General features: G+C 40.3%; 1 protein-coding gene across 1 annotated transcript; it reads left to right on the top strand.

The window, feature by feature from the left end:
* The first annotated feature begins 3660 nt into the window (after positions 1–3660).
* On the top strand, positions 3661–7652 carry LOC121760048 (AUGMIN subunit 7-like). Its single transcript, XM_042155650.1, has 9 exons — positions 3661–3916; positions 3999–4084; positions 4417–4478; positions 5090–5181; positions 5287–5412; positions 5772–5862; positions 6000–6107; positions 6875–6973; positions 7271–7652. The coding sequence occupies exons 1-9, from the start codon at positions 3783–3785 to the stop codon at positions 7466–7468; spliced, it is 996 nt and encodes a 331-aa protein (XP_042011584.1). The 5' UTR covers positions 3661–3782; the 3' UTR covers positions 7469–7652.
* The last annotated feature ends 10103 nt before the right edge of the window (positions 7653–17755 follow it).

The raw sequence follows: 17755 nt of genomic DNA on the forward strand, positions 1-17755 counted from the left end.
TTGAAGCTGTGATGTTACTTGATGATTGGGCCAAAGCTGACGTCAGAGAACAATAAAATGATTTGGATGATCGTCAGGAGGAATCACAAGAAGAATTCACCGGGGATGAATCGTAGGCCAACCGTCAACCGTCGGCCAAGCTAAATAGGTAAGTAAGGTAAGAGAATTACGTGGGCTTTGATTCCCTAATGTAAATGAGTATTGGGCATACGTAGGCACCTCAACTTAAATTTAAAATTTAAGTTGAGCTTAAGTCCTTTTTCCTTTATTTTTTTCCCATTTGTTTCTACTTTAAAAATATGCAAATACAATTAAATAATTATATTTATATATACTCTAATCAGTTAAGTAGATTTCTCTATAAAGCTAAATCCGGGAAACTTTTGACAATTCTACTATAATTGTTGATTGTTAGACTAAACTCAACATTTAAGGTTGAATTGCTAAATGTGTCCTCAATTTAGTTAGGTAGAAACACCTCCTTCGCCGACTAAGAGTATATATACTTATAAATTTATTGTTCAGAACTTCTAGTCTTTTTTGTAATTTGTAATTAGCTCCGTTGTAGACTAGTAGTGTCGTTGTATTTAAATTTTTTGGTTAAGACTTCAAGTTTTTTGTGATTTGTAATTGTTGTAACTTGTAATCGCAATAAAATTGCAATTTTCATCGTGATTTTTTGAATTTTATTTACGCACATTTCATAGATAAATAAATAAGAAAATGCAAAAAATAAAAATAAAAATACAAACCGCCGAACCGGCCTGGAACCGGCTGTTTCGGCCAAAAACCAACGGTTTTGAACCGGCCCATGAACCGGAACCGGAACCCTTGGCGGACCGGTTCCGGTTGGAACTAGCGGTTTTTGAACCGTGTGCATGCCTAGCTACAAGGATGTGTTTTGAATATTTACAAGCAACAAAATAAAATAAAATTATATGTATGGAATAACCGAAACAAACATTATTTTTTTTCCAAACACTATCTATGACAATCCCAATGTTTTGACTCGGATCCCATCATATCCCTGGGTAGTGACAACCTTCTTGAATGTTTGATAGCGTGTTTCGAGGACCCGTGGACGTTTATGGAGCTCAGTACGAGTCAGATTACAATACAACTCCCTTCCGTATCAGGTTGGCAGAAAATGTGTGAGAAATGACATGAGCCATAAGTACTCCACACAACATAAGCTTCACAACGAGGGTCAAATAGTAAATAAGTACTTCCTCAGTTCTTTCTACGTTAATTGAGTTATTTTTTTATATTGAGAAGTTCCAAGATAATGACTAATTTTTATTTTTAGCAAAAAGTAACCCTCTCTCTTATTTTATTCACTATTTACTTAACACACTACTCCATGCCGTAAAGAAACGTATCTATTAAAAAGGAACGAATGGAGTAAAAATTTAGAAAATTGGATTGGTAGATAAATTAAAAATGCGGCATGTGAAGATGGATAAAAAATTTCATTAACATAACAAATCATCAATATAATTGAAAGAGATGACCTACTAATAAGAGTGTCCACTATGGAGTGGACGCGGCTATAACCGCGAGGGTGGGCGGTTAGTGGGCGGACTATAGTGGCGAGGTTGTCCGCCCCGGGGGCGAGTGACGGCGGATGTGGCGAGAGACGGCGGACGTGCGATCGCCGGGTGAGGGGCGAGGACACGGCGGGGGGGACATAGCCGCGCCTATAGGCGCGGAGACTATAGTGCGGACATCCGCCGCGGCGCATTCGAAACAAAATTTAATTTTTTGTTTTTGTTTTTTTCCTCTATAAATACCACTCCCCACCACTTATTTTTCACCATTTTCACAAAATCCATCCACTCACTATCTACACAACCACTCTCTAAAAAATGCACCGAGGAGACGACGAATCACCTGACTCTCAGGAATCGGGATATGGCAGCAATCCATCAAACCCCTCGACCTATCCTTCGCAGCCGTCGGGCTTTGGCGGATATGCACCTCCGTCCCAGCATTGGAGTTGGAATCAATCTCCCCCACCGTGGGCATCGAGTCCACCCCTTCCTCCATCTCAGTCGTGGAGGTCTTCTCCAACTCCGCCACCTTTACAGCGGAATCTGAGTCGTTCCGCATTTGGAGATTACAGACCCAACCTAGATGCGCTTCACCAGCCGCGTCCGGGTTTCCCTTTCCAAGCCAGCCAATCTCCGTTCACCGAAGCAGATCAAGACGCATTTGATACTATGATGGGTCTGCTCAGTTCCGACATCCCAGATACGCCGGCAGCACGGGTGGAAACGCCCGTTCTGACCCGAGGAGGTAGCGGCAGTCGTGGCACCGGCCACGTCGGTGGGCGCACGGGTAGCGGGGCCGGCATTCCGAGTGGCGAGGGCAATGGCACTGGCGGTAGCGGTGGCTCTGGTTCTGGGTCCAACCGGGGCAAGCCATACACCAAAGACGAGAGCATTGCCGTGGCGAAGGCTTGGGATGCTATCACTTCGGACCCCGTGGTGGGCACAGATCAGGCCGAGGGGAGCTTTTGGAGGCGCGTCATGTTTGCATACGAGGAGTTCAAACCAGACGGCGCCGAGAGGCACGACCCAGAACAGCTCCGGAAAAAGTGGGGTGGGATTCTCCGGGCGACCAAGCGGTTCGCGTCCATATACGAGAACAACCTTCGCCATGCTGAGAGTGGCCGCAGCGCAGCAGATGTTAAGAGCCTGTCTGAGGGCCAATACCACACGGAGGGCTGGCCGAAGTTCACCTTGTGGGAAGAGTATCTTGTCCTCGCGGATTGTCCGAAATTCAGGTCGATCGTGGCGCACAAGGTGGGAACAGCTCCTGGGCCAAAGCGCACAAGGCACAACCTTGCCGGCGACTACAGCAGTGGAAGCGGCTCGCACGAGTTCGAGCAGTCCGACGAACAAGTCGAAGAGCCAGCCAATACTCACACTAGGTGACGACGGCCCATGGGACAACAGGGCCTCTATCCGCAGCGCCAGAGGGGGTAGAAGTGCCTCCCTCCTATCGGCGGGCGCGTCCGGATCGCGCATCCACTAGCCCGCCCCAATCCCACAGCCCACGGTGCAACCCCACGAGGTATTGGCCAATACCATAGACGTGTAGTTGATGCAACAACTGCAAGACGTATGCAGGTCATACGCAGGGGAAACTGGCCCGTACGTCAGGAACGTCTACAAGAGGCTCATCACTCGGATTGAGAGTCGACTGGGGTTGGTTGATAATGCGCCTGGGGATACCGCGGCCGGCAGCAGCGAGAGAGGAGGAGGAGAAGAAGAAGAGGAAGACGAGGAAGCCGACTCCGACACCGAGTAGACGGTGGCGGAGTTTTGTAGTTGTATTTTATTTTAATTATTCGTTGTATAATTTTACCGGTTTGCAATACAACGAATATTCGGCCCTAATTACCTCGTTTTCTAGTTATTTACACTGCGATTATTTAAATTACACTTGATTGAAAGTAAAAATATTTTAAAATGAAAATTGATTATAAAATTTGGGGCTATTGGAAGTATCCACTATAGTGGCGGAAATAGAACTTTGAGGCTGTAGATAACAAAATTGGGGTTATGGACAAAAACTGAGGTGGGGCTATTGGGCTTGTCCGCTTATAGACGACACCCTAACAAACAATCTGGATTTGAAGTTTTGAACTAACGAAAATCCACTTTAGTAGAAAAACCAAAACAAATTTTAAATCATCTGCTCCCACTGTCACTTGCTGTAAAATCCCCCAAATCCGAACTTTAATTCCTCGGGCTCACGTTGGAATCGGGCCACATCTCATGGCGTCGAAGCAAATGGAAGAAGTGCAGAAGAAATTGGCGATGTTGAATTACCCCAGAGCCAATACGCCGGCGCAGTCACTCCTCTTTGCCGGCATGGAGCGCTACGCCCTTCTTGAATGGCTCTTCTTCAAGTAGGCTTACTTCACTTATTTTGATTTTACCGTGCGTGAATTGTGTTTGAATTTCGATGATGAATATTTTGAATGATTGCAGATTATTGGGTGATAAATCTCCTTTCTCGCAGCAGAATCTACAGGGAGATGCTGTGGATCGAGATGAAGAGACCTCCAGGATACAATGTAGTTATACTTTTCTGAACCTCTGTTAAGCCCTGATTTGTTTCTTCCATATTTTAGTCCATCGGCGTCATTTTCCAGATTGAATGTGTTTAACAATTTTTGTAACTGTTATTGAAGGCCTACCTACCTTTTCATTTTCTGTTTTTTTAATCCGGAGAATAATTTGATGTAGGCTTTGTCGACATTGTGTTTAGATTGATTACTCTGCAGAATTTGAATCTGTGCTGCCATATAATGCATCTTTTGGAGTATCGTTGATTAGAATTATGAATAGAACATCTAAACTATACGTGACATACAATTCTTTTTTCAATTTTTTGTTTGTGTTACAGATTTGGCAGAGATTGCAAAATTTTTGGGTATCACCACTACTATAGACACTGAAGCTATCCAAGTGAGTTCGGATTATGTTATGTTGATTTTCTGAGTTTTGGTTGAATATGCTTTCTTGTCATGCCGTGATACATCATATCATGTCTTGAGGACTGTGGTTGGACCTCCCCAAGTCAAGCCTATCCTCTTCTTTTGTTTTCCTTTTTGATGTATAGAAGTAATATGGGATCAAGGGGGAACATGTATCCTAGTATCCCTACTTCTTCCGGTCCTCATAAGCCCCTGAGAATTTTCACTGTTGAACGTCCTACAACTTGGTCGCTTGGTTTAATAAGCTTATTTAATTTTCTGTTTTTGTGCATTTGGATGAATGAAAAAAGGCAAATATATCTGTGAATCATTCATGTTTACCTACAAGCGAACCAGCTATTTATGCTCAAAATTTGAATTCCCCAGTCTTGTGTTCTATTGATAATAAACATCTGAAACTACATGAAACTGGTGCTGTTTCTTTCATCTCTTGCGTTTTATTCAAGTGACATTTATATAATTCATCTGGCCTGGGCTGCCTGGCCATGAAGGTTGCATCTGCTTCTGAATATGTATAGAATACAGTACACATACTATTTATATATATTTCTTGCTGTTAATACATGTCAACTTATATTGCAGGGTCGAGGAAGTTATGATGATCGTACCGAAATGTTGCATCTTATTGTGGATCTTGTGGAGGCAAGCATCCATGCTGATAATCCTGAGTGGAGGTGTTTATGTCTAGTATAACTATTGTCAATATGTGTATATCCTCTTTTTATTGATCATTACATGATATGTTTATGCAGCTAATGTGTATATCTTCATTTTTCCAGTGTAGATGAGCAAGTAGCTAAAGATATTCAGCTCATTGATGCTATAGCTGAGAAACAAGCTCAAATTTTTTCTGAAGAGTGCAAATTGTTTCCAGCAGATGTGCAGATCCAATCAATATATCCACTGTGAGTAGATTTTTTTCTAGATCAATGGGGTACCCTTCTTTGAACCACTTTTCATATTCCCTTTGTTGTTAATATGAAGTAATACTGATTTGAATTCCATTTAGCCTTTTAGTAATGGATGGTTGATTTGTGAACTAGCTCAGTTTTACTAATGAATTTGCTCTATTGCCGTATTTACTGGCTTGAGCTCTCTTCTTGTTGCTTATGGAAAAGATTGGCTTTCTTACTCGTTTTCTTACTGCAATACGGCCCTTAGTTACATTCTGTTAGAACGAAGTATTGTCTACCTGGTTTTCATAATCAGATTTGAACTCAGTGTTTTTCTATCTTCTGTTCCCTTAATCAAACTTTACTTGTAGGCCAGATATATCTGATTTGGAGAAACAGCTTTCAGATCAATCAAACAGACTTCTAAACCTTCAGGAGATGGTTGATGATCTAGCTTCTAAGGTTCGTATCAAGCTTTTATACTCTAATTCTTTAATAATACAAGCTTCACCTGCTTGTGGCATTAGCTTCATCTCTTTTCTCTGCACTGATGCTATCACATTATCAATTAACAGTATTTATGTTGTTACCTTCTGTAGCATCCGTATAACCCAGATGAAGATTACATTGACGTTGAAGCAAAATTACGGGAACATCTAGAATCTTTCCTTGAAACTGCAAGATCGTTCAACACCATTTACACCAAGGTTTTTTTTCATTAATTCATTTAATCTTCTCTGAGTTGCCTCTTGTGGCTCAACTCACATGCTTACTGCATTGTTTCTGTTGGTGGCAAACGAGATCAATTGTTATTTTAATTTTAATGACTTGTGGAATGATTAGTGTTTTTACAGTTTAGTTAAAGACTACTACTATCGAAGCATGAAATAAGCAATGCTGATGATTGAAGTCTTAATTGGTCCTGACCTTTGAAGTCTACTATTCTATCGAATATGGTACATACATGTATTGTACTCCTTTGCCTGGGAGATCTGAGTCAAAATGGTGACAAAAAATTATACTTTGAGTATTCTAAGTTTATCAACTTTCAGTTGAGTACTGAGCATCTAGTGCTTATGATTAGTATTTTACCAAGTAGTTTTTGCTAAATTTAAATATCAGCCAAAATAAAATTCAGCTTGATTAAACTGGTTCCTTGAAAATGAAATCGGGTTTCCCAATGTTTACCTGGACCTGTAATATCTCTCTGAATGGCTGACATTTAGGTCTACTATATTGATGTAAACATCTATGCTCTTAGGCACCTTATCAAACTTAGAGCTATAAATATATGAATTTTAGAACACTAGTTCATATCATAAGAATTTCTTATCAAAACTGAGTTATCGATTGCATTGCTTTATGACGTTTTGTAAATTTCGAGTGTACTGGTCACTGGTCAATTTTGTACTATAAATCTGTTTACATGCCATTTATGTTTATAATCTTGTTCTAACTACTTTACTATCTGTAGGAAATACGTCCTTGGACACATATGATGGAGGTTCCCCAACTTCATGGTTTTGGACCAGCTGCAAATAGATTGTTGGAGGCATATAAAATGCTTTTGAAGGTACCTAATGCTAATATACTTGCATCCCATAAAGGAATGTTTCTTAGCATCAACAATGCTGTTGAGCTCAATGAAGCGTTTAAAAATTTCAAATGTAGTGGTTGTCACCAGTTGTGATTTATTCTTCGAGACACGTTTGGTTATATTAAACTTTGGGTTAATAGTAGTTTACTACCTTCAACTTCAGCATTTTTCGATTTATGACCTCAAATTTTAAATATCCTGAACTGAACTACGTTTATCCCTCGAACTTTGATTCAAAGTAAATGAAGTAATACTTTTCTTTTGTTGTGATAGTTCTTGGGAAACTTGAAGAATCTTCGGGATTCACATGCAGCAGTAGCAGTTGGATCTTCTGAAACAGTTGCTGGAGAGCCGTCCTCAGTAATGCGAATAATTTCAGAGTGTGAAACTGCTTTAACATTCTTGAACAGGGATCTTGGAATCCTCTCTGCATCTATTGCTCGTGAAAAGGGCGAGGACGTCTCTTTATAAATGTGTAGAGAAGTTGGTCAATGTTTTAATTGTGTATCTCATTGTTCGGTTGAGTATGTGTTGTGGTATTCGCTCTGTTATTGTATTGGCAAAGTTCATCAATTAGCCCATTCTAAGTTCTAACATACTGAAATATCTACATTAACTCCAGATATCAATATAACCATCCAGATATGTTTTGTTATCTGTAAGGATCTAGCAATGAGTGCAGATACTGGGAAAGAAATATTATAGAGGTTGTTCATAATCATGCTTTGATTTCCATTTCTCTGTATAAGCTCTTCATTGTGTTATATAAAGCTACCTACTTCATTGTATATGAAGACCATAGAATATAAATCTGGCGATAAGGCCATCCACAACGCTGTTCCTATACCGTTCCTTAAACCACTATTTGAGGGCCCTACTGTACTTTTTTACTCCATTCCTTAACTAAGGAACGGAACCTGCAACCCTCCGTTCCTTAACCGTTCCTTAAATTACTATTCATTCAATTTCATTTTTTTTAATTTCCAACCCACTTCAATTTAAATAAACACACTTTATTAAAAAACAAACACACTTTATTAAAAAACACACAACATTAAAAAAAATTTAAACTTTTAGAAAAATAAAAAGCACACAATTAAAATCCTAAAAAAATTAAAAGCACACAATTAAAATCTTAAAAAAATAAAAGTACACAATTTTAATAATTTCATCCGCCAAAATTTGCCCAAATGTGCTCAATTAGATCCTGTTGGAGTTGGGTGTGGGCACTAGAGTCTCGTGTCCTTGCACGAATAGATAACCGTTCTTGTATAGACGGATGCGCTCCACTTCGAGGCGGACTACTTGCGGTTGAGCTTCCGGGGGATTCGTCGTCGAACCAATTTCCCGCCTCGGGTCCTTCGTCTTGGACAATCATGTTGTGCAAGATTATGCACGTATACATGATGTCGACCATGTTTTCCATGAACCACGTACGAGCCGGGGCTTTGATGATGTTGAAGCGCGCTTGGAGAACCCCGAACGCCCTCTCCACATCCTTGCGAGCAGCCTCCTGCTTCTGCGCAAAAAAAGCCTGCTTTGGGTTCGCAGACCCACTGCACGTCTTCACGAAGGTAGGCCACTTCGGGTAGATGCCATCGGCGAGATAGTACCCCATTTTATAAAGCCGGTTGTTGGCGACGAAGTTGATGGCCGGCGCTTTACCATCCAAAACTTCGGTCAAGAGGTCGGACTGGTGGAGCACGTTTACGTCGTTGTTCGACCCGGGGACCCCGAAGTACGCGTGCCAGATCCAAAGGCGGTAGTCGGCAACGGCCTCAAGTATAACGGTTGGGTGGGTGCCTTTGTGGCCGCTCGTGTAGGACCCCTTCCACGCCACCGGGCAATTCTTCCATTGCCAGTGCATGCAATCGACGTTGCCGAGCATCTCGGGGAATCCGTGCACTGTTTCGTGAAGGTCGAGCAGGAACTGACAATCGGTCGTGCTTGGCCTCCGGAGAAATTCGTCGGTGAAGGCTGCCCGGACGCCTTTGCAGAATTTGAGCAAGCACATTCGCCCAGTGCTGTCTCCGATGTGGAGGTATTCGTCGAACATGTCGGCCGTTTGTCCAGTCGCAAGCTGGCGGATTGTTGCAGTACATTTCTGCAGCGTCGTGTGGCTGGGACGGCCAACCGCGTCGTACCCTTCCTGGAAGAACTCTTCCCGGGCTGCCAAAGTATTCGCGATGTGGAGAAATAAAGGTTTCCCCATGCGGAAACGGCGACGGAAGTACGTATCTCTCCAAACCGGGTTATCGCAGAAGTAGTCGCGTACTAACCTTGCAGCGGCTTCCTCCCGGTTACGATGGATGTACGTACGGGAGCGTCGTTGGGGCGGCGCGGCTTCTTCGGCCTCCCGTCGTCGATCTTCTTCAAGTGATTGTTGCAATATTTGACGCATTTGTTCAAAAGGATCCATTAGTTTGATTAAATTTGGGAGAAGGAAAGCAGAGTTGATTTGAGATGAAAATTGTGGTGGAAATAGAGAGGAATAGATGTGTGTTTGTGATTGAAATGAGTATGAAATAGGAGTATTTATAGAGTAAATAAATAAAAAAAAATAAAAAAAAATACAAAACGGATATAAAAATCGGTCACATTACCGTTGCAATTTTTTTTTTTATTAAATTCGAATTTTTCTAAAAAAAATTGAATTATTGCGTCACCGGGACGAAGCCCACTCGCGGGGCAGCGGGTGGGCTTCACGCGTCGAATGGGAGGCCGCCACGTCGCCTCGGCGCGTGGCGGAACGTTTCGTTCCGCGTTCCTCCGGAACGGAACGCGGCCCGGTATGGGAACGGAATGGCGACGGAACGAGGCCTGCAACGCGTGCCGCCGCGGAACCGTTCCGCCGGAACGGCATAGGAACCGCAACGGCACAGCGTTGCGGGTGCCCTAATCATGTCCTTTCATACAGTTCTATCCTTCTTGCTTTTAGCCTTATTGGCTACATGTTCTGTCTCACTACTAAACTATGATGGCTTTACCATTGATATGATTCACAGAGACTCCTTGGTTTCTTCAATGCAAAACTCAAAACCAAGTTACAGAAACCTCTTAAACGGAGCCCTACAGCGCTCCAAGAAGCGTACTGATTATTTGGCATCGGGTACTCCCACCGCTGATGTGTTACCTTCTGGTGGAGAATTTCTGGTGAAACTATCAGTTGGTACACCGCCATTTGAGGTAAGCTGTATTCTTACACTGAGTAGTCACCACTGCTATGCAAACTAAAACTCGTTGCATCGTCCGCATAGCCATTCTTGGGAATTTGGCACAAGTCAATTTCTTGGTGGGGTTTGATCTCACGAGGAAGCTCGTCTCCTTCAAGCAGACTGATTGCACCATCCAGTAATGGAGAAAGAGACGTTTTCTAATGGCTTAATTGACAGTTAATCCGCAGAGCAGACTATTGAATTTAAACTTCATATTGAATCTGCCTAAATAAATAAACTCTATTACTATCGTCTCTCTTACTTTATTTTCCCTTCACTTTTACTACTATTTATTATCATTTTCACAAAACATGTGCGAAAAAGAAATGTGCCACTTAGGCTGGGATGGAGGGAGTAGTATATTTCAGAATTTTCATTGAATTTAAATTATTAGTTGAATTCTCAATTTCCAATATATTAAAGAGTGGGAGGCTAGGGAAAGAATGGAGATGTAGACGTGAGATTATAATTGTCTGAGCACAGAGGGGTTGGATCTGGTTAACCTAACGAACCTACATAACTTGGGTGGGGTTTCTATTAATTCGAGCCATATTTATGATTGAAATAAAAACACATTTTATTCATGAAACTACTGCATTAAACGCGTATAATGTGTCCAAAAATGTGTAAATCCATGAAGAATGTGAATTCACTGTAATTGAGCCTCACTATTAAGAAATCTCTGGAAAAAAATATCATCAGTATTTCTTAAATATACTATATCTTAATTATTTTGTATTATAATCATAGCAAATTACATAAACACATTTTTGGACACATTTACGTATACTATTTCATTGTTAGAGTTAGACGAATGTGAGAGCTAAGAATGATGACCAGGAGGATCCACCCGGCTCCCGAGTGGATAGCTTGGTGCTGAATTGGCACTGGATCGGCCGGATAGAAAGTGGCTCGACTTCAGTGGATCGACTCCTTAAAAACTACACACAAAACTGTATTCTTGCAATTAAATGGTTTATGAGGGACAATTAAGTAAACTTGATCTACTTTCTTTTTTAGTTTGTCTCATTCAAGATGTCTCATTACTAAATATAAAAACCATTTTATCTCTACGTACTTTATTCTCTGTTTGTTACTTTATTCTCTTAACCTAACACACAAAATAAAACTGCATAAAATCTCGTGCCGCTCAAAGAATGAGTCATTTTCCTTGGGACGGAGAGAGTAATATATGGACAAAAATTTCGTATATAATTATCATATTATAATTAAAATATACTACTACAGTACTACTACTACTAAAATGAATTCAAATGTACTTAATATATAAAGAGGTTAATGCTATTTAAGTATAGACAATCTACTTGACTAATGTTAAAAAGACATGTGCAACAGATAATATATGACTAAAATAATACTCCCTCCGTTACATAGTAGTAGATGCATTTTTTTTCGACACACAATTTTAAAAAAAGTGTGGTAAGTGAGTTAAATAAAGGAAGAATAAGTAGGAAATGAAAAAGGTAGAGAGATGAAGAGAGAAAAAAGTAAGAGAGAGTAAAGACTTGATTTAGACATTCCTCTAACATTTAAAACCTTAGTTTGAGAAGATTTAGTGATAGAGTTTTGCTTAATTTCCATTTCCTTTGATTTTAAAGAACTAATTATAAGGTTTAGAGGGACACTATCCCTGTCATACTTAATGGCAGCCTTAACAACACTGTAAGTGTCAGGAAAACCATTTATGAGGGCAATGCTAGTGTACTCATCAATTGTTTTGTCCCTAGACCTTTATATTGTCTTAGACAAGTTTTTGAAAACGATCAATATTATCCTCATGTCTTTGGAAAGGTCAAGTTTGAATTTAAAAAGCTTTTCAAGAAAATACATCACGGAGACGTAGAGGTTTCAGTAAAGAGAGTATCTAGCTTTGTCCACATCTCAGAAGCAAACTCAATCTTCTCTAATCATAGAATAAAAAACGTTTAGGATTATAGTGGATCTGGCTAATTCATTCATTTCAGCCACTTTCTCAGCAGACTCAGCCATTTTAGGATTATAGGATTATAGTCTCTTCTACAACTTTGAAAACCTTCTTGTGAATTAAAACACATTTGATCTTCAGTTTCCAGATTACAAAATCATTTTCCCATTAAAGGGAGTGATACCAACCGGAGGAGTCATTTTAGAAAAGATTTTAACACACACAAAAGAACTCAACACACACAAGGCACAACAAGTAACCATGCATACACAGTAAGTGGACTTGAACACAGAACAATCAAGAAGTCCACCGAGAACAAGTTTGCATGAATTTGACATGCACGAAGCTCACATATACAAGTAACAACAAGTGCACATACACAGAGGAACAAGCCCAAAATGATTCCAGACTCAGAGATCTAGTCAAGAAGGATTTCCTCCCTATCTGTAACGTGTACCATGATAGGAGGATTTCCCAGTTCGCAATCAACCAATGTATAGGGCACAGGGGGTCACTCAAGACGGTTAAGGCACATGGTGGATAGGCAATTTACTCTTAGACAAAAGAAATCAGCTCTGGGGTTTTTATTTTGGAGAAATCACAAGCAGCAAGCAGAAGCGGAAGCAATAAGAAATAACAGTAAGCAACTAGCATGAAATAAACAAGAGCACAGAGGCCTAAGTCTCGGTCATTGACACTACCAGCAGCAAAACCCATCCCTAAGTCTAGAAAGCAGTAAGGGGGAGGTTTAACCAATATACCAGAGCGGATACCCTTTGTTAAGGTGTATCCGACTTACCTCAAATCCTATACCGGAGGCTTGATCTTTATTCTGACGAGCCCACCTCCTTATTTTGCTACCCGGCATGCCACGGTGATCCCCATGTGGCTCTGATACAACTGTAGAGATCAGACCACCATGGATTCACTAATTACCAGTGTCTCTTTTGTTACACCTGAGATGGCTAATCTCAGAAGATACAAGCCGAATACAAAAGAGAATACAAGATTACAAGTACACTAAGTACAAGAACCAACAATCAGAACCCTAGCTATGTTCAGACCCTCCACCATGACTGAACCTCAAACTCTCACCGATTGAAAGGCCTACACACTAAGTAGCAGAATCAGTAATACAACAATGCGATCTCAAAGGATCTAAGCAAAAGAAAACAAGACAAAAGAATCAAAGATGTAAGGATATGGCTCAGATCACAGTAGTGACTGCACTAGGCCTCGGACCTCCCCTAATCTCAACCAATTGTCACAAAGAAAGAATCGCTGAATGGACTAGACCATTAGACAGAAACCCTAGATCTTACCGACTACCGCTCACCATGGCCTACTTAACACGCGGATCGTCACGATTCTCACAGATCTCAGCCTCAAAACATAGGATCTCTCAAGAACATCTCTAATCACACTCTGATCTAACTTCAAAGTCAGATCTAAACCAGATCTCGAAGGAAACCGAAGCAGTAGCCTAAACTCAAGGTCTTCACCGATATATCTCACTAAAATAGAGAATCATCGGTGGAAACAGATGATCAGAGAAGATGGCCGACGATAACCACCTTGAGAAGAGAGAGAGAGTAGAGAGAAGGAAGAACAAATCATTACAGAGAGAGAGAGAGAGTGAGAGAGAGAGAGAGAGAAAGAATAGAGTACACTAAATGAGTGAAAAGAGAATAGGCGGAGTAACTTACTCAGTAAACTAACACAACCCTCAATCCGACGGCTATCAGTCAAGACTTGCGTGGAGTGCCAGGTGTCGGCTGAAACTCGCTTTGGAAACGTGTGTGCTTTTAATGCTAGGTCAAGCTTCTCAGATCCAGAGAATCCGCTAGATATCAGAAATCTCAGTCGTTGGACACACTGATTCCGCGTTCAAAACCCACAACCCGCTATACTATGAATTAGTACAGAAAAGCAGAGATCGATCCCACGAAGATGGACGCGTAAGAAAACATTTAGAAGACCTTGGAAATGGTGAATGGCTGCTGCCACGCAATTTTGGGTTGAGGTATAACTACTGCTAGACCTAGGAACGAATTAAACACTAGACCTAGGAAACTGAAAACATCATGCTGACATCGAACTTCCTCATAACTGCGAGATATTAAACTAACTTCTTAGATCGAGCAAACAACTTCCTAATATAGCTAGACAGAAAGTGAGTAAACAGCGGGGACCATTTTCCAGAAACAGCAAGTACGGAATAAAAACTGCAAATAACACACTAAGGATTTAACTAACAGCTACCTGCATTTCATTACCTAAATCACACGCGAACATGAAGAAAACAGAGCACATTTCCAGATTCAAACAGAATGTAAAAGTGCGGACGTCGGAAACTTGCAATTAGCCGGAAATTAAACAGATCTACATATACTAGACGAAATGAAATGAACACACGAAAACTTGGTATCAATCACGAATCCTCTGTTTCAGATCCAGACGTCGGATGCTTAATCCACTCCGGATCCAAGCATTCCGAACCCAACAATCCACAACATCAACTCCATAACTTCCGATTTCAACAGATCTGCCCCGATCAACACAAGCTTCCAATAATTCCACTCAAACTCAGTAAACCAACGCAAAAATCAAACATCCAACTCAGCAACGACATCAAACTTCAAACAATTTGCATCCATAATCGAAATCAACAGCAGCTCAAATACGGAAAAGAGAAATTTCATAAACCAACGGAAATTCAACAGAAAACAAGGCCGAGCTTCGAACAACGAAGCTCGATGAAATTCACGACAGCAAATTAAAACGAAAGTAATTAAATTATATCTTCGTCCTCCACAAGAACGGTGTTACCCAACTACTGACTACCAGTGAAATGAACCGAACCCCTACAAATTCCCGAACATTCTCCCCAAGTGTGTAAAAGTGAGTGAGCTACGAGCTATAATCTGGTCACCAGTCCTCCACCGAGTCGTTCCTTTCAGATTGCATGCTCTCCTCTTTATATAGGCGCGGAGTTGATCTTCTAGAAGCCTTCGTAGAAATCTCCATTCTACCCTTCAGCTTCGTTGTCTCCTCCGTCTAGTCATTTTCTCCAAATTGCTCACTTATTCGCTAGTTTCCTTGGACCATGCATATGTCCTCTTCTTTTCCTGGACCTGGCGAAACCCTTCTACACACCTGGCTTAAAACATGTGTTAGACCCTGCAAATGCACGAATTTAACCATTTAACCAATGCACGAAATTAGCCTTATCATCGGCCATCGGAGCTATCAGGGTAGTGAATCAAGTAAATGAGCCACAAAACTTTTGGACCATCATTTAATTCACAATGGACCAAAGAATGATTCAGCCCAATATGAGATGTGGTCCAATATTCAACATAAACCATCAATTCTATTTTTTTAATTGTGTAATGACATGGAGGTCGGCCTCCCCCAACCTATAAGACCATGTTTATCAGCAACCATCTAACCTAACCCAACCATCTACTTTATCAATATTTAATTAATTTCTATCTCCTCCCATCCTCTTCCACATCACAATATTCAGCCAACCAAACCATACATATTTTAAAGGTTTATCAATGACCACTCAATCACACCATTATATATATATATTTTTATATCATTTTATAAAAATAATATTATTACATGAAAAATTTATTATTGTACAATAAAATTTATGAAAAAAAAACACAATAAATGACCTTTAAATGAGGAGAAAAGATGAAATATTTTTGTGCAAAACTATACCAAATGTGGTCTCTATATATAGAGAATTAAAAATTGGGTTAATTCTTTTTTGATTCTAGGGCATTATTTTCACTCTTATAGTGTATTGCGTTTTTTTTAAATTACAAGTTTGGGAGAGACGCATGAGTGTCATGCGTCTTTTGTTAATGAAACACATGATGCTCTTGTGTTTTAGACTAAGACGCAAGACAGTTATGCGTTTTTAATTTAATTGAAAGACGCATGAGCGTCATGCGTCTCTACCTAAAACGCATGATTCACATGCATCTTTATTTTGAATTATATCAGGCAGCATAAGCTTACAGAACAATTCAAAATAAAGACGCATGTGTGTCATGCGTTTTAGGTAGAGACGCATGACGCTCATGCGTCTTGCAATTAAATTAAAAAATTTAAAAATGCATAACTGTCTTACGTCTTAGCCTAAAACGCAAGAGCATCATACGTTTCATTAACAAAAGACGCATGACACTTATGCGTCTCTCCCAAATTTGTAATTTTAAAAAAACGCAGTACACAATAAGAATGTAAATAATGCCTTAGAATCAAAAAAGAATTAACCCATGAAAAATTATGAATTTTGGTATAATTTTTATATTTTTTAAATATTATATATAAAAGATATTTTAGTTTAAAAATAAAATATTTAACAACCAATGAAATTGTGCCATTTGGCACAATCTCATTGGTTGATATATAAAAAAGAAGAGAGACCAAGCGGTCTGTGGTTGATGTCAAATAGACCATTGGTCGAAGAGATAGAGAGATCCTTCATTTGTTTTTCTTTTTTTAAGGGTGAAATATATCAAAAGTCCCTAACGTTTCCATTTGTGTCACTGCAGGTCCCTAACAAAAAAAAATATCTCCAGACAACCTTAACCTTAAACATAATCATATATCGTATTTTTTACTATATTGCCCTTAAGCCCTAAAATGGCATTCCGATTATTTCAGTGAACATTCTGACAGTGGCAGCCTGCATGCTGCTATTTCGCCGGCGACAGAGTGAGAAGTTTATTCATGTACCAAATATTAACGACGCAAAATTTGCACATCGATTAGGAACATTAACTCTTGTTGATTTAGAGCACCCATAACCGTGCTCTTCCAAACGAGCACGGTTGTTGGCCCAACGCCACTTTTTCTGACTGCTCTTAAGCAAGAGAACAACACCCACAGTTGTGCTCTTCTGCAAGGACGAGCACAAGAGTCCCACCATTCCATTATTCAATTTAAATAAAAACATTTCCACAAAATTAAAATACATTACACATACCCGGAATAATATTAAAAAATACATTAAAAATTAAAAATTACATAATTAAAATCCTAAAAATTAAAATTTTTATAATTAAACTCCTAAAAATTAAAAATTATATAATTAAATTCGTAAAATTAAAAAAACCCACTACTCGTTGCCGAATTTCGCCCACATGTGTTTGATTAGGTTTTCTTGTAGCTCAATGTGGGTTCGGGTATCGCGCATTGTGTGCCTTGTTTCGATCCTCTCACCCACCGTCGTATGCACACCTCGGCGTGAGGGAGACCTCGCGGTTGAGCTTCAGGCTTCATCCTTGTCGTAGAAGCTAGTCGCCCCCGGTCCTTCGTCGGCTATAATCATGTTGTGTAAGATAATACACGTGTACATGATGTCGTCGATATTATTCACGTACCATAGCCGAGCCGGGGCCTTCACAATTGTGAATCGGGCTTGAAGGACCCCAAAGGCTCTTTCGACGTCTTTCCGCGCGGACTCTTGACGCTGTACAAAAAGAACCTGTCTCGGGTCTTGCGGGTTGCTGAGCGTCTTCACGAAAGTCGACCACCTTGGGTAGATACCATCGGCGAGATAGTAACCCATGTGGT

Source organism: Salvia splendens, chromosome 13 (assembly GCF_004379255.2).
Source record: "Salvia splendens isolate huo1 chromosome 13, SspV2, whole genome shotgun sequence".
In the NCBI taxonomy this organism is placed as follows: Eukaryota; Viridiplantae; Streptophyta; class Magnoliopsida; order Lamiales; family Lamiaceae; genus Salvia; species Salvia splendens.

Coding starts and splice junctions, on each gene's coding strand:
- LOC121760048 (XM_042155650.1), top strand. CDS start 3,783: ATGGCGTCGAAGCAAATGGAAGAAGTGCAGAAGAAATTGGCGATGTTG. Junction 4,479..5,089: donor TAGACACTGAAGCTATCCAA/GTGAGTTCGGAT, acceptor CTTATATTGCAG/GGTCGAGGAAGTTATGATGA. Junction 6,108..6,874: donor TCAACACCATTTACACCAAG/GTTTTTTTTCAT, acceptor TACTATCTGTAG/GAAATACGTCCTTGGACACA.